The 17,153-nt window shown below is 38.1% G+C and overlaps 1 protein-coding gene across 10 annotated transcripts in view; it reads left to right on the top strand.

Moving 5' to 3' along the window:
- The window catches only part of LRP1B (LDL receptor related protein 1B), a 672,101-nt gene that overhangs the window by 162,015 nt on the left and 492,933 nt on the right, over positions 1-17,153 (top strand). The window contains exon 2 of one of the 10 annotated variants that reach the window (XM_032693199.1): positions 4,673-4,798. The exons of the other annotated variants lie outside the window; for them this stretch is intronic. Within the exon in view, the coding sequence (XP_032549090.1) occupies positions 4,673-4,798 (126 nt within the window). The remainder of the gene's footprint in view (positions 1-4,672; positions 4,799-17,153) is intronic. 10 annotated transcript variants of the gene reach the window in all.

Here is a 17,153-nt window from a genome sequence, read left to right as displayed (position 1 = left end):
GTGGATATTTCTAGTCTTCTTGTTAATACTGATCTCTATCAATATTTGCTTAGTCTGATCCATACTAGCACAGAGCAAATCTGAAAAATATGAGGAATTCTTGTAGATGTGTGAGATGTAAATAAGGAATTTGAGCATGAACATTACAGATTATGTTATGGGCTCAGAATTAGGATGTCTGATGTCAATCAAAAGACGGACCAGACTCCAAACAAGATGCCTGTGACCTTGTTGGGAGGAAGATGTGCAGACTGAGGGAAGCTGACACATGGAATTTAAACGTATGTGGCTTAAACTGAACATATGGTGCTTTTACTGACTGGTACCTGTGCGTGTGCTTTGCCTATGGATAAAGCAATTAGTTGATTAGTAAATGCTGAGTAAGTGATAACTAATATGTCAGGAACTGAATAAATACACATAAAACATCCATATTCTTGTTTAGAAGTTATATATATATATATATATATATATATTAACATAACCAGAGCTCTTTAAGCCTGTTTGCACTGTGGAAGCAAAAATCAGGGTCTGGTAGATCTTGAGGGAGATTTTTGGGTTCTGTGAATAAAACTTTGACTTTGAACACAACATTGTACTGAACTTGGGTAGGACAGAAATAGCTGATCTCAAATTTTTAGACCACGAATATAAAACTATTTACTGCTTTGCAAGACGCATTCCAAGGATTTTGTCTGTAGTTTAGTGCAGCCAAAATGTAAATGTTTTACTGTGTGCTGGACTCTAAAAATGTAGATTTAACTCAAAAGGTATAAAAGATTTGAAAAGTATTATATAAAGTCTGAAAGTCATACGTAGGAAGTGCTGTGCACACTCTTTCTTCCCATCTCCCTTTCAGTTACAGTAATTTAGGTTTTAGTATATGATGAATTCTGTCATAAATTGCTACTGGAATATACTTTTCAGCTTTGGAGTAAATTTTGCTGGAATTAATCTGCAAATTCTCCCATGTTTCAGTGAGAGATCAAAGAAAATCCCAAATGGAAAACATGCTTTTGAGAGGGGGAAAAAAAAGAGTTCTGAGTTCTTAAGCTCTTGTAATGAAGATAACTTAATTAAAATCAAAGCAAAACTAATTAAGAACTTAAAAGTGCAAGTTTTTAGTTGCATAATAGCTGAAAACATGGCAGAATGGGTTTACTATCACTGGGAGAAGTTCCTAGTCATGCAGACAGGTGATGCAGTCACCAGTGGATCCAAATGAAAATGTACAGATTGTACTTCTCTGACTACTCCTGTTGGTCTTTCTGCTCTTTCTTAGTCATCCTGATCTTTTGCTTCTGGAAAAAAAAAAAAATTGCTATTTTGGCAACCAATTCCTCTTCTCTCCTGGAAGTTTTGTCTGAGTCCACAGCTGGGGATAAACCAGCTGATAACTTGTATGTGTTTATCTTTTGTTTCATGGATTTCACGACTCTTTCCTTGATCTTGCCGTTCTCAAATGGAAAAGGAGAGCACACTTACAGACACAACCCTTAGTTTATGTGCACTTTTTCTTGCCCTTTTCCTTTTTTGTAAAAGGAGAGGGAATTGAAAATTTCCAAGTTTTTTGTTTCCCTTGAAATGTGGTGAAAATATCGTTCTTTAAGCGCAAAATTTAACGAAATTGAATTCACGAAACGTGTTTATCTTAAGCTACTGTTATAAAAGCTTTAAAAAATTATGTTATGATGAACTCATCCCTAAACACTCATTCACATTGTGCTATATCATATCACTCAAAAGCTTCTGTTTGTGCTTAGTTTGCACATGTGGTTTTTCCGAACGTTTAGAGGAAGCCTAATGAGCAGACTCCCTGTTGTAACGGATCAAGACTTTAGCAGGCTGAGTTTTGTTCACTTTGAAGAGTGCTGCCATATGGGAGGGTTGTTTTTTCAGGCTCTCAGGTGCTCTCAGCAGATGGGGATGGAAGTGCTCTGAAGACAGCACGCCAAGAACTGCCATCGGAGGGTGGTGGTGGGGTCACCTAGAGCAGAAGCCTGGCAGATCCACAGAGCACCCAAGCAAGGGGCTGCTGAAAGAAAGTGGGAAGGGACAGTGCTGAGCCCTGCAGGGAAGCACAGTTCTGGAAATGGGCAGCTTCTCTGCATGCCTGGTTCCTTGACAAAGGCAGTCATTAATTAGATTCACGGCGAATCATTGAGACTCTCATGGTAGACTGAGGAAGCACTCAATTATATAAATGTTATCTCCTGTATAGTTCAAGAGCCCTGTTGACCTGCTTTTCATTATTGCATTCCCTCAAATAAGAAGGATTCAGATCCCTTTGACCTCTACCAGTCCATGTGCTCACAGACAGTGTTCTTTATCCCTTGTTATTTAGGAACTGAATGTATGTTTGCAGAGGCAACTGCCTTGTTAAGCCAGGAGCATTCCTGGTGTAGGCAGACATTGGTCACTGCCTTGTGTGCCTTATTTTTTCCCCTTTTCTCTTATCAGCATAATGGAATTTTGGTTTTCCAACACTGGTGTAATTGCATGAATTATATTTGTAATTGCTTTTCTAATGGAGGTTTTGAGCTTTGTCCTCTTAAAAATATGTTCATCTTTAAAAAACAAAACCACCACAAACACAGTTTTGACTCTGGAAATGTTGACTTTAAAACAAAGGCACCAACCTTTTTTTTTTTTTTCCCCCCCCCCCCCCAAACTTTCCTTCTAAGAGGCACTGCCAGGTGTTCGCAGCACAGGATAGAAGTATAGGATTACTATCCTTAGGGAGGCAAAGCTTTCATTTACCCATAGAGGAATGATTTCTAACCATCTGCTCCGTATCTCAAAGAACTGGGATGTTAAAAACGTGATTTTTCTTATCCACTGGGAACCTGCCTGTGCAGTTCATGTAATACAGAAGGAAAAAGTGTGAGGAGAGGTGTCGCTGAAAAGAACTGTTTTCCTCGCTTCTAAGGCCATCCTGGATGACTTTTTTAGGAATAGTTTCTCCTTTTTTTTAAAACACCACTAATTAGTGCATGTTTGTGATTAACTGGTCCAATTCATTCTTTAAAGATAGCAGCTGAAAACGAAGATAATGCTATCATTATGCAAAAGAAAATAGTTCAAAACAGCATTTTCAGAGACATGTAATACACTGTAGTACAAGGTTTCTATAAAGAAACAGAAATTTATTGTGGATTTCAAGAATACTATAAAAACAAATATTAAAGAGTTATTCACGCATGTGTTGCCCATACTACTGTGTATCTTTGAAATGCTAAAATTTGCCAAGACATGCTATCAAAGCAGGACCTTTAATCATCTCCCTGAAAGCTTTAAGCAAAACCACTTCCATGTTCATGTAAACTTACACTCTTAATTATACAGTCGCTCATTTTTCTCAGAGAAAATAAACAACTTAAATGCCTGAGCACTGTTTGCTGTTTAAGTAAAGGGAAGAAATTAAGATATAACAAAAATGCCTTAATTCTTACAGGGTTCTAGAAGCTGTGATGTAGTTAGTTTAAACAATATTATACATGTTTACATAGTAGTTGCAAATTTGGCTTATTTGAAACTGATTGCCATCAACAGTTCAGAGCCTGACCTGGGAAATGAGGTTTGCACATATGAAATGATCCAATGGTAACTTTAACAAAAAGTTCCTGTTGTTGTTTCCCATAGCAATAATACACCCATTGGCTTTTGGAGTGAGCTAAACCAATGGATAGATCTACAAGTGTATTTGGTATTAATTGTCTCCTTCTTTATACCTGGCTTTATATCTTTGTGACAGTATTGACTCCAGTGAAGTTATTTCTCTCTTGTGTCAGTGTAAGAATAATCAAGAAACCTTTTCCCAGTAATCTGCAGTGTAACCTTGTGGAAGGCCCTGTAATTTATATATTGATAAAATAAATATAATATATCACACAGAGGTTTTGTGAGCTCTAATTAATGTTAGAATAGTTTTACATTAAATAATAATGGAATAGTCTTGAGTTAATTAACTCTAGATCTCAAGGACATCAGACTTTGGTGGTTGAATGCAGCAGATAGTGTGGGTGTGCCAGACTTCCAGAACTGCCCTCTTTTAAAAGCCATTGTTTTCAAGGTGTCACAGTGTTGACTTTAAATAACTAAATCCTCTGTTTGCGAATTTGTTGCAGGAAATATAAAGTAGTCTTTATATAAAACCAAGGAAGGATTTGGTCATTAAATGCATACTTAAAAATAGTTTATATATATGTTTATTTAAGCACACCTTTAGTCACAAAAATGTATCCTTGAAAATTTGATAACTTGAAACAATTAAAAAATATGTTCTGTGACAGGAGAGGCAAATGAGGTACCTCCCTGCTGGTAATATGACAGCTTAAAAGCTTGTTGATTTACTTAATTGTGAAATATTTAGAAAAAACCCCAGAATTTCTTATAATTGTACTTCATAAAAGTATTTTATGCTAATGCTGTTGATGTCTGATCAGAAGGGTTATGAGCAGCTCCCAGTGAACTCCTGCAGCTGAATGTCAGGGCTCTACAGCCTAAGCAAGGGCATTACATACCATTAAATTATTACTTCCTATTATTTCTATTGCTTGCTTTGATCTTCGGTTGCAGAATCATTTTATTTCCATTTTTTCACTTTCATTTTGCCTTTTTTTTTTTTTCCTTCATCTTTAACCGTTTCATCCTAACCCATTCTCGTTTTCAGAAGAGCATCACTTGTGTGACGTAGGAGAGTTCCTGTGTCACGATCGCGCGACTTGTGTCTCCCAGCACTGGCTGTGTGATGGAGAGCCTGACTGTCCTGATGATTCAGATGAGTCTTTAGACACATGTAAGTAAAGAAGGAACCACTCTTATTTTATTTTCCTTTTAACTGTAGCATTTATAGCTATTCAGTTGTGTCTTATAAATCCTGTGCGAGTCTTCCGGTCAAGGTGAGCAGGTTACATTCACTTTGTAGGTGAGAGACAAAAGAAATGGAAGAGATGGAAGGTGTTTTGTTCTTGTGCCACTTTGTAATGAACTCTGTCACTAGAGAGTGTGTTCTCTATGCTCTCACTGAGCTGTGGATGAACTGAGAGGACAGAGTCCAAGTCAAACTCAGTGAAAATGTGTTCCTCTCAATACATTTAAAGGGGAGGTGGGGTGGAAATGAGTAGTGCAAAATATTTTCAATACAAGTATGAAAAGCATACAAACATCAAAGGGAAGAATGAAAGAACATGTAAGAGCTATGAAGGGGAAAGAAGCAAAGAAAGGAAAATGAGGGAAAGCTTTAATAAAACATGTTTAATTACAGTGAAGACCTTTTTTTTTTTTTTTTTTTTAATGTGGCTAAGAGCTTCTGAACACCGGAGTAGCAACCTTTCTTCTTATCAGCTTTGTAGACGACTGATGGGGTGTTATTAAATCTTAATGTTCCCTTGTTTCCTGCGTTCTGAGGAAAATGAGGGAATTTCCTGATTTTATCCCCAGGATAATCACTTAATATAAGAGAAGAACCATGTATTTTGTATCAAAGCAACACTGACAATCAGGAAGGCTAGAAACGTGGTTTGCTGCTGAAAGACAAGAAAATATCAGACATCAGATGATATTCAGGAGTGTAATCTTTAAAGTGAGGGACAGAAACTCAAGATATCTGGGAGCCGTTTCTGTCTGGGCAAACCTTGCCCTGTTGATTGCAGCCTTCCTGCTCCACTGCTCATTCTCTGGAACAGATCAGAAAATTGCCTCCGGGGCTGTGGTGAGGGTGCTCTGATTAACCACCTTTGGAGCACTTTGGGATTCTCAAAAATAACATCCTGTAGTGGGAAGCAGAAGGTACAGTTAAGATTTTATCACTGCACTGTTGATTGATTACCATCTTCCCTGATATATTTTCAAGCATAGGATTGGTATTTTTTTCTGCCCACTAATGAATATTGTGATACTAGCACAAAAATGATCACATACACAGTTTTTAATTTGCCTCCTGATATTCCTGTAGTTCCAAATCCAGCAACTTGCTGGATCCCCAGATAGTTTCTTCTCGAGAGCTTTGCATGGTTATTGTACTGGTCCATAAGATCTGTGTTCAGCAATGCCATTTAAAGTCATGGCATATTAAAAACACAGCGTTAGAAGTTTATTGATGCCTTGAAGAAAGGGGGACGGGTAGAAAAGCAAGTCTACACTTTTCCTGACATCAGCCAGCCTGGTCCTCTTGGAAACACCTTCCCCTTTGCAAATGTGAACAATTTCTGTAGGTTATATTACTTGGGCTGTCCTAAGTCAAAGGTGCAGTCAGCCCAGGACTCTGTGTGAGAGCCAAGTGACAGCACTGGGACTCTGGGTGAAACATAAGAAAAATATGTAAAGATATGTAAAAACATAATTGCTCACAATTATGTTTTGCTCTTGAAGATTCTGTATTTTTTTTTTAGTCAGCATAATTTGCTGTCAAAGTATTGAAATATGTGTGCATACTGTGGTTGCATCAGGGAACTTGTTTCTCAGTAAAGATGAATATAACAGTCCTGAATCTTCCTGCTGATGCTTTGCATCAGGGTATCTGTAGGGATTTCAAAATTGCGTTAAAATATTCTTATTTTATATTTGAGGACTCTGTGCTGCTAATGCCAGGGACACAGCACCTTCCAGATTTCGTGCACCAGGTCATGTATCTGTTTGTTTATAGATGAATTCAGTCTCTATTTGTCAGCTCTTTTCTGACTTATGTACGATGAGTTATGTGGTGTGTCCTGACAGATATTGCTAGTTGTTCCTATAGCCATAAACAAATGGAGTTTGATTGATTTTGAGTGGATTTGTGCCTAGTAATAGGGTTTTCTGGGTTCTTATAATGTGCAAGCATTGATCAAAGCTTTTCCTGCAAGTGGAAGTTCTTAACTTCTCTCCTGTGGGGATTTCAAAGTGTAGGAAAGGAGAGAAATTCTCAAGCTGTAGCTTTTCCCATGGTAAGCATATGAAAAGTTTTATTAGCCTCATCACTCAACCATCTATTTGCAGAAAACTTCTAGGAACTAAATACCTTTGTGGCCTCTCTTCTGGCAGCATTTAAACCAAATTTTGCAATAGAACTCGAAAGTTATTAGGCTGTACAAACATATATGATATGACTCTATCAGATAATTTCCTAAGGAATCCACCTGAAATCCCCAAATCTAGTCCCTTTATTAGTGTTGTCAAGAGATCTAGGATGGGACAGAAAGGACAAAAAAGGTGGCATACTTATTTATTATTGAATTCATCCCCTGTGTTTTTGCAAAGGCTGGGGCAGGGCTTTATGCAGGCACAGCTTCCTTGAGTTTCTACAACTGTGTTGGGGGGTTTCCTGGCGATCCTTGTGTTCTTTTGAGTCAATAGGCAGCTTCCAGCACCAGTCTGTTCCCCTTCTACTGCCCATCTTCCACTTAATGATCTTTCAAATAGCTTTGTAGCACCAGAAGTGAATTCTTACAGCACCTACACTTATGTTCTCCACTGTTTCTTAGCAGCTGTAATTCTTTCTGCTCTCCGTGGAGCTGCTGCTTTTTATAGTATAGGAACCCAGTTCAGTAACTCATAATGAATAATTTAGTGAACAAATTTTGTTGCTTTTCTGTTCCTGAGTTGTTGGTGGAAAAAAAATGATTTTTAGAAATAAAATGTATTAATAAAACTCTTGACCGAGTAATTTTTACCCTTTCCTGGGTGGTCTCTAGGTTGTTCACAAGATTTTTGCAAATAGTCAGGATTCAAAAATCAATTTACTTAACCTAATCAGATGATGCTGGGTTCTTCAGTAGGCTAAATCAGCAAGCTCACTTGAAATCAATATAACTAGATCAGACAGCCCAGAATCTGGCCAGACAGTTTGACTTTTTTAAAGATAGCTGCTGGTCTGGAGGTTCATGCAAATGTTTAGAGGACTTCCTTAAAGTAAAAAGAATAAAAAAAATTTCTGCCTGCAGACTCACCTGACAGACATTTTTGGTGAGACAATTACAAAACTCAAATATATCCCCTACTGTCTGTTCACTGCTGCCTGTTGTAGGCACTCATTAGTTTGAAACATCAGTGTCATGCTGGTTTTCTTGTGGGTGGTTTTAGTGTTTTTTTTTTCCCTTTGTTTTGTTTGATTTGTTGTTTTTTCAATTGTTGGTGGGTTGGTTGGTTTTTGGTGTTAGGATTGGATTTTTTTTTTCTTATTTTACCATTCTTGCTACTAGTGCTGGTCTTAAGCTGTAAGCATTTGCCTATCTCAGCAATTTTTATAGTGGCATAAGTAGAGAAGTTCAATAATTGGTTGCATCTTAAAAAAAAAAAAAGTTTACAACATTGCTATTTTGGGGCATCCTTGTTTGTAGCATTCCACACTTGTACCTATGAATAACACATCTGTAAGTAAGCCATGCCCAAGGAATATCAATGGTTTCTGAAATCTAGTCAAATATTTGATTTGATGTACTATTACCTCTTTTTTTCCTCAGCTTCCTATTAACAGAGTTGAGATCTAAAAGGTACATTGGCAAACTACTCTTTCTATTTAGTGCTGAGGGATTCTTCTGTGTGTTTGCAGCTTTAGAGTTGGTCTGGCTTGCATGTTGTTTTCAAATCTCAGTTCACCAGCTCCTCTGTATCAGAATGCATTGTACCAGGGCAAGGTGAAACAGAGTAGCAGGAAGAGAAATTGCTTGTTTTCTGTAGCTTCTTTCTGGAACTGTACCCATTGATTGTGTTTGGATTTCGTAATGCTGGGTGCAGCAGCAGTTCCAGCAAAGGCTGCTCTGTTGTCTCTTAGCCACGAGGCAGAGGAAGGTGCTATAACATTGCCTGATAACTTGCTCTATGAAGAGAGACTCGAGTCTGGCACAAGGTTACCCTGAGCTCGTCTCATTCCCTTCTGTGACACCTTGCAGGCAGCAGAGCTTTGCAACAGCACGACTACCCATTACAACCAAGTATTGCTTGAGTATCATGAATAACTTATGAGAGGGAAAAAACCCCCAAACCTACAATATGAGATCTCCTACTGCCAAGACACGAAGGTCCTTGACACTTAGTTATTTTAGCAGCAAGAAAATCCTGAAAGCAATTCACTCTGGACCACCAGACTGCAACTCTTGTCTCTCTTAGTGTCCTCAACTGCCCTTTGTTTGTGATCCTGGTGCTGTTGTTCTGGTAATTGAGCTTTCTTAAATGTTATGCAAGTGACTGTTTGCAGAGCTGCTACCCACACAATTTATTTGTGGCTGACTGCTCCTGAGTCGAAACAAGCCTAGTTCCATTAATACATCATCAAATTTGAATGGCCCTTGCCTCTAGAAGTTTGAGTAGATGCAGCTTAATCATAAGATGTTGAAATTATTTCTGATAATAATCTTTCTCTGGGATTTTGAGGGAATACAATCTTTTATAATCATGATTAAACTGAACTTGGAGGAGCAAAAGAAAGGCAGCAACCAGAAGTACCTTGTTTAAAAGCTTGAGTCTCACTTCGTTTGCTAAAATAGTGTCTTTCATTCTCTGGATGCTAATTATGTGAGACTAGTTTTACAAGCTTAAAAATTGTTAATTGGGTACCTCTGTTGTAGTTCTTTTACCAGCAAAGGATAAGATAATTGGATGCAATGTTGCTCTTGTGGTATGCAATAAAAAAAGATAAAATTTCTGAAAGCTCCTAATTCTTTTATGAGTAGATTCATTGAAATTCAATAGAAGCTGGGATCCCAAACCACTCTTTAGTAGCTTTGGAAAATCCCAGATCAATAAATAATGTGCATATATTGAAGACAAACTGCCATGAAGCTGTTGAAGGTAAATGAAGAAAATGCTGGACATGAGGGGGAAAATGTAGTCTTTGTTTTCACTCTTTGTAATTATTCTGTATGTAGTGATATTGAACAAAGAACCTGCTACATAAAATAGCTGCTTATACCTATTCTTCAGCAAGATACTTGACCTCGTTACTGACCAGATATTAATTTAATCTGCTTTGAGATGATGAATGTATACTCACTTTTTCCCTCTGAGTCAGGATCATATCAGTAGTGTAAAACTTGTAGGAAATGAAAAACAAAATGACAAATGTCAACAAATTTTATGAAACTGCTGCTAGTTTACATAAAATTAAGTTAAATGCTTAATGCAGCAATAAAATATTGCCATGCTTTTATGTTAACTGGTAAGAAGAAGTGCTTCTGACAGAGAAAGATTAATGTTTTGAAGGAGAATTAACTTTCCTGATACTATTTTTGCAGACCTGGAAGAAATTGCATTTCCCAGTGAAGTTCTCCTTGCAGTTTTGCACTGGCAAAGCTACTGTGATTAGTACCCATTGGTAAAGAAAAGACATAAAAGATTGTTATGGCTGGTGCTTTTGCCATCCTACTTTCTGTTATGTAGCCTATCAGTGCTTGATCCCATTCAGGTAGTTTACTGTTGTCTGCCAGCTTTTCCTGCGGGAAAATATCTGGGTGATTGTGACCTGGGCTTCAGTTTCTGACCTGTGTTTTCTCCTTACTCCATTTTTTGGGAAGTGCTCAGCCCCTCCAGAAAAGGTCATTTTTCTGGTGTGATGGGATTACTGATGCTCCAATAGTTAACAGAATATTAGAGCAAACAGTCTGGGAAGGATGAATGTTGATGGTGCTTGTACTCTCTAAGCCTTTTGGAAAGGTTACAGAGAAGCACCCCATTGAGACAAATCTCCTCCAACAGTGTGGAGGAGCTCAGCTTGTTCCACTGTGGTGTTTGGGGCTGCTGTTGGTTTGATGATGCTCAGCTGTCTTCCTGAGGGGAGTTGGACTTCAGGATGTTCCTGCATTTCGTTCCACTAATTTTGCTCCTTTTCCCTCTGGGCTGCCCAATCTGTGGGTGCTGGGGAGCACTTGTCCATGGCCAGGCAATAAATCCGATGCTCCTGCATTTACACTCTGTCACAGCCAGCATATAGGCTGTGGTATTGAGGCCCAGAGAACTTCTAGAGGCAATTCCTTTTTATGATTTCCCTACAGATGAATGTACTACTTCTGAGGCATAAGCACACTGTTACATTACAGGGATACACACACTTTCCTTCTCTGCATAAAACTAGTGTGTCCATTCTGTGCAAAGGGGAGCGACTTTGAATACTTTGTGGGATTAAACAGACAGCTGCTGCCCTAGTTTGGGAATAATAATAATAACAAAAAATGATTATTCTCATTCTGATCATCATTGTTTGTACTTGTGCTGGGAGTGTGTGTCTGGGTGTTGGCAGACGGGGCCGTGAGTGCTCTGTGAGGGGAGGCCAGGGCTGACCCGTGATGGACACAGGCAGTTCCCAGCGGTTCCACAGCAACACCTCGGGGAAAATGGGCACAGCCAGTCCACCACAGGACTCTCTGTGTGATCCCAGTATTGTATGGGCTGTATAGACACAGCCCATACAGCCCTTGTGCAGATCTAAACTCGCAGCAGGTGAAAGCCAGGCAGATGTGCTGGTGTGACGCTGAGTCCTGGTGCAGTGCTGAACACGGGCTGGTGAGTCCCACCAGAAGGAGACTGTGTGGCTTTTGGCTGGAGCTGCATTCTGCCAGCTGAAGGATGGAATGGCTAAGCTTGGGCCTGCTTTTAATTTTTCTTTAATATATGTATTGTTTTTTAAATAATAAACTGCGGCTCTATGTGTCCATGATAACTATGGGAATAGGTTGGGAAGATCAGATACACAACAGGGAATGTTTGAGAGGATAGATAACAAAGCACTCAAGGAAAGCCATGGTACACTGAACACTTGTATGTATAAGATGCCCTGTCAACCAGGTGACACTATGGGAACTAAAATTTACACTGCACTGAACGCAAGGATCTTGCAAGAGCAAGGTGTAAGTCTATCGGACTGGTATCAGAAGTGCAGTGAGTCTTGTTCCTGGTGACCTCTCAGGAACTGCTGCCTGAGCTGTAAAGGGTTGGCAACAGGAGTTTGGCCTCCAGCAGATTCATTTAGTAGGGGGCTGCAGTTTCAGCTTTGTGAATAAAAAGTATTTTTTCTTAGATAATGGTTTTGAAAGTGCCATGCTACACTCAGGTAAATGTCAGAATTTGGCAGAGAATAGAATTACTCGCTTCTGCTAGTTTTCTTTAAAGTGTTTTCAAGACTAAAAATATTCAATTATCTTTATTTATTTACTTATTTATTTCTGCTTTATTTTCTATTCTGTGTATTGATTTCCACTCTGGTTTGCTGTCTGAATGTTCTTGAACATTGTCCATTATATAGTCCATGCACCCAGTCCTGTTCCAGCCAAACATAATTGCCTTAAAAGGTAGTTGAAGACTTTGCAATAGGTTTTTATTATCATTTTGAAGTTATTGTTTAGTGAAACATATGCAGATGTTTAAACATTTATTTACAACTTACCAGTATAAACAGTTACATTCACTTTTATTGTAGGCAAACAGGTTTTTGGTGCATTAGTAATGATTCACACCCTGCAAATGTGCACAAAATGTTTAAGAAAGAAGAATTCCTTCATTTTCTAATTGCTTTGAGCTCATAATATAAGAATATCTTTAAACAAGAGTTTGCCTTGTACTCAGTAAAGTGCTAGAGTTTGTCATCTGAGTACATGAAGTGCAGCATAATGCATTAAACTGGATTTCATTTTGCCTTTACACATGGGGAAAATTTTTCAAAATTTTTATTTGTGAACTTGGAGATTGTGGTGGTGGTTTCAAAACCACAAACTTTCTGGTGTATGGGAAAGATGAGAACTACATGGGAAGTCATGGTATTGTTATTGCACAGAAACTCAGCATCCCTGGCAGAAGGTCCAGGATAAAATAGATATAATTTCAATGACTCTCTGGCTGCATATTTTCCATTGGAATAAAGTATGCAACAAGAAGTTCAGTGTTGAAGAACATAAAGGTCATTGTATCTCTCAGTGACACGGTCATTAGAAATACTACCTTTTTTTTTTTTTTTTTTTTTGTCTATGCCTGATTATCCTGAGCACGATTTTCCAAAAGTGATTCACAGGGAATTCAATTAAATGATTGCCGACAAAATGAGCCTCTTTTAAGGTCTGTGGAAACATGGAGATGTAATACGAGGCCAGGACAGAGCCTTTGAAGGATGATGCCCAATACCTAAAACTCTGAAACAGCTCATTTATGGATTAATTGCTTGCTAAAATTGCAATTCCTACACAGGAGCAGATCTAATGGGATATACACTCATAAGACAAGAAAATGAAAAGACCAATCTTCTGAAAAACCTATACAAGTAATTCATACTTTGACAAAGACTTTGTTTTTAAGTTTGTAACCTAAAACAGTTTCCTAGCTAAGCTATAAATCACACCTCCCAAAAAAGGAGTGCACATGTGGCAAGAAGAGATGGAAAGTCTTGGCACAGTTTCTCTTTCGTGAGGTTGGGTTGACTGTTAAGCCAAGCCTAATGGCTTTTTTCTTTTTCAGCATTGACCTTCTTGACAGTATTTGGCCACAAATAAGACACACGTTTCAGTGTTAATCACAGTTTGAGCGTGGGCTGTCTTTCAGGTGCAGATGTAGTGTTCCTTGGTTTCACAGGCAGGATGTGTCTCCTGCCCTGGCAAGGCAGGAGATCTCAGTGAGGAATTAAACAGTAGCCCAGTGGATGAAGGAAACTGCACCAGCGAATCTCTGAGATACACTGGGGCAGAAAATGCCTGTCTGCCCAAAAAGGGGACAGGAATGGTCACTGGGCAAGTGAGGGAAGGGGGGGAATGTGTGTTTGCAGCATGGGGGGTTTGTTTGGGGTTTTATTAGAAGCTCTTTATGATGTTTTTGTCCCTATTTCCATGCATGTTTATCTATTTAATTTATATTCTCTTTAGCAACAGCTTTATTACTTATTTTCTCCTCTTTCCTTTCATACTTATGTCCTTGTGACTCTCTCAGGGCCTCTGTGCATCAGTTGAGCCCTTTCACTCCAGCGCTGCATTTTCACATACTATTTTGTTTCTCCATAATCCTTGCTGTTACTTTATTCATTATTTTCACACTTTTCTTAATTCTGCTGACAAACTACTAAAACTGCTATGAAAACTATATTTCACCTTCCGTGTTCCTTTTTTTTTTTTCCCCCCTCTCATCATCCTTAACAAATTCCCTTGCCCCTCTCATAGGTCTCATCCTTTTCACTGATACCCTAACTCTTTACTCCCCCATTTTCTGTCTCAGCTTTTATCTTCCCATTAGCAGCCCTTTGTGTCTTGCTGCCTTGTGCTGTTCAATAGTCAGCATCAGGAAAAGAGAGGAGAAATGAGGAATGCACCTGTTGCAGGATAATTCAGCCAAATCCCAAAGCTGATTGTGAGGGCGTTGATTTTTAGGCTGTCATTGGTTTCTCTGCCAGGAATAGCTTTGGTATGAGAGAGGTAGAGAAATTACTGTATCACAGCATTGTCTATTGATTAGGCACTGATAAAAACTGGAAACATATTTAGGAAAAAAAACGTAACTATAGCATCATCAAAAGCTTTCTTGGCTCTGCTGGTATCAAAAGATAATATTTGATAATGCAGGGATTTATAAATTATGGCAATCTTAGGTATGAAACTGCTTGTTGGAAGATTTTTTATCTGAGGTGAGGCTACTTCACTGTGGGCCCCAATTGCACTGAGGCTCATTACAAATGTTTATAATTATAATGATACATCTGGCCTGTAGATCCTGTACCAGGAGAAATGTCCTGTATTTAAATAGAGGGCTGGATGGAATTCTTTATTTGTCACTTAAAATTGCCAAAGTGTAATAACCATTTTTCTTCTCAAAATTATGGGTGAAAACAACTCTTATTAGCAAGCAGATGAACTGGAAGAAAGGTAAAATTGCTCTTTTTGGAAATAGGACTGTGATTTAAAATAAGAATTTAGATGTGTTATTAGCTATAAAATGCACAGTAGTTTTAGTCAGCAGAGGGCATTTTGCTGTGGATGAAGAAATAGGTAATGCAAGACAAAATCCTCTGCTCACAAAGAGAAATGCATAACTACGACAAAGGAATGGAACTTAATAAAGCAGAAAAGGAAAAATAGGAAAAAATAATTTCACATGAACTGAAATTTAATAAGAATTTAATTCCTTATGTTAACTTACAGATGTAATCCAGAAAGTCCATGTTTTAGCAGCTCTTACTCATGCCCCAGTACTTCTGAATGAAACTTTTTAAAGTCTGCAGTGCTAAACACCTTCCTCTTCCATTACTCAAAGATGCATTAACATCCATGTACAACCACTTAGGAGAACTGTGAGCTGTGCCCTCACAAACAGGTCTTAAATTGTGTGTAAAACTTGGGATATGAAGTAATTTCAAGTTAGTTCTACTCATGAGAGCAGACATTTATAGGATTGGACCCAAGTTTGTGTATATATTTCCTCACAGAGAATGCTAAATTAATTTTTACCATCTGCCATTTGTAAACTCATTAAGTGCACAGGTATAGCTGTTAATGGTGGATTTGCAATAGCACAAGTCACTTTAGAGTAAAGATGTGGTAAACTTATTTTTCACTATTTAAGTGCTGAAACAAAATCTATGTGGGGAAAGAAACCTATTTTTTCATAGTATAATGGGATTATACTGAAGTGTTTCTTCTCTTTGCTTCACTTGTTAAACATTCATAAATATGCCAAGGCTACAAACACTGTCTCTTGCTGTCTTTTTGCTCTGGCTGTGGAGAATACTGAGATGGTATTTTCTACCTCATTTTGAAGTTTTTTCTCCTCTACTTCTGTACCAGGCTGTTGATCTTTGAGGCAAATTTTTAAACTATTTAATCTAAAGTTACCTGGAGTAGATCTCTAAAGTGCCAAACGACTCTGAGCAAGAAGTAACTTTGTTTACAAGTGTCCTGCTGCATAACCTAAAGCCAATGAGTTCAAGTGTAAAAAACCAGATACAAATAATGAATAGTATAAGTAGAGGATATCTGATCTACCATTAAGAGAGCAGTTATATACTGTAACACCTGTTTGCTTCAATAGCAAGGTAAAGGTACATTATTCTTACAAAAATCTGTCTTCTCTGTCTTTTTCAGTAGAAAAAAATACCTGTTGTTGTCTTGTTTTTCAATCAGTGTGTCTCGAGCCTCCTCACCCCTTTGAATGCTGAATGTTGCTGGTGTCCATGGCTCTGCTTTCAGTCACTGGGAGAACATGCAGTGAACTGGGACTGCAGGGGAAGCATGTGCTGTGTCCAGAATGTAAAATTAATAAGGGAACTTCCTCAGACATTGGGTTTCCCATAATAACAAATTCTTTGTTTCATTGATTTGTAATTCCCAGTTCAAAATGAGACAATTTAGTAGCAGACTGACTTTTCACAGCTGGGGTTTTATTCAGTAACCAGTAGTAAGTTCTCTATCCAAGACAGAGAAGAGTCTTCTCTCCCTTTCTCTCCTTTTTACCCAAAGCTGAGTTTTTAAATTTTTATTTGTTTTTGTGACCTGCATGCAGATGTTAGCGTACTGAAGGCTGACTTTTACTCATTAGGCTCCTATAAAGCCAAATCTCATTTCACTTTGGCTGCACTGGAGATGTCTCCGAGGTCAGCCAGGTCAAAGCTGCCGTCGCTGTAAGTAACTGTATAATTTCTTTCCTGCTAACAGTTCTAGGGATTTGAATGTGCCTGATGAAAAAGGTCAGTTGAAATGAACTAATTTTGTATTGACAGAATTATTTAATTCGCCTTGTTCTCATCTTCCTTCACGGTGACTTTGGCCTGGCCTTCCACCCTCGTCACTTCTTGATCTGTAGTGGATTCACATGTATCATGACTATGTGACTTCGTAGCAGGAGGAGGAAATTACAAGAAGATCATTAAAGTGTGAAATTAAATTCTTAAAGATGACACATCTAAAATAGCTCAAACATTACCTCCAAAACAAACAGTGCCATTGATCCTACTTAATTACATGCCTAATAATTTTATACCAATGTAAAGCACATTGACGATGTACTAATCCATTTCATATTCACTGCCACCACAGATTTTCTACTTCTTATTTGCTTTGAATCTCATCATTATCATGCACATAAAACTAGTATTCTTAGAATTTTTATAGTAGTATTTCCATATAAAATGAGGAAAAGTCTAATATATGAATACTAAACAGCTCATTAACATGGTTTGTAATATATCTGTTCATGATAAAAGCAGCTGAGAAATG

Source organism: Chiroxiphia lanceolata, chromosome 7 (genome assembly GCF_009829145.1).
Source record: "Chiroxiphia lanceolata isolate bChiLan1 chromosome 7, bChiLan1.pri, whole genome shotgun sequence".
Classification (NCBI taxonomy): Eukaryota; Metazoa; Chordata; class Aves; order Passeriformes; family Pipridae; genus Chiroxiphia; species Chiroxiphia lanceolata.
Note: the sequence above shows the minus strand (reverse complement) of the source record. Positions and strands in the feature narration are given on the sequence as shown.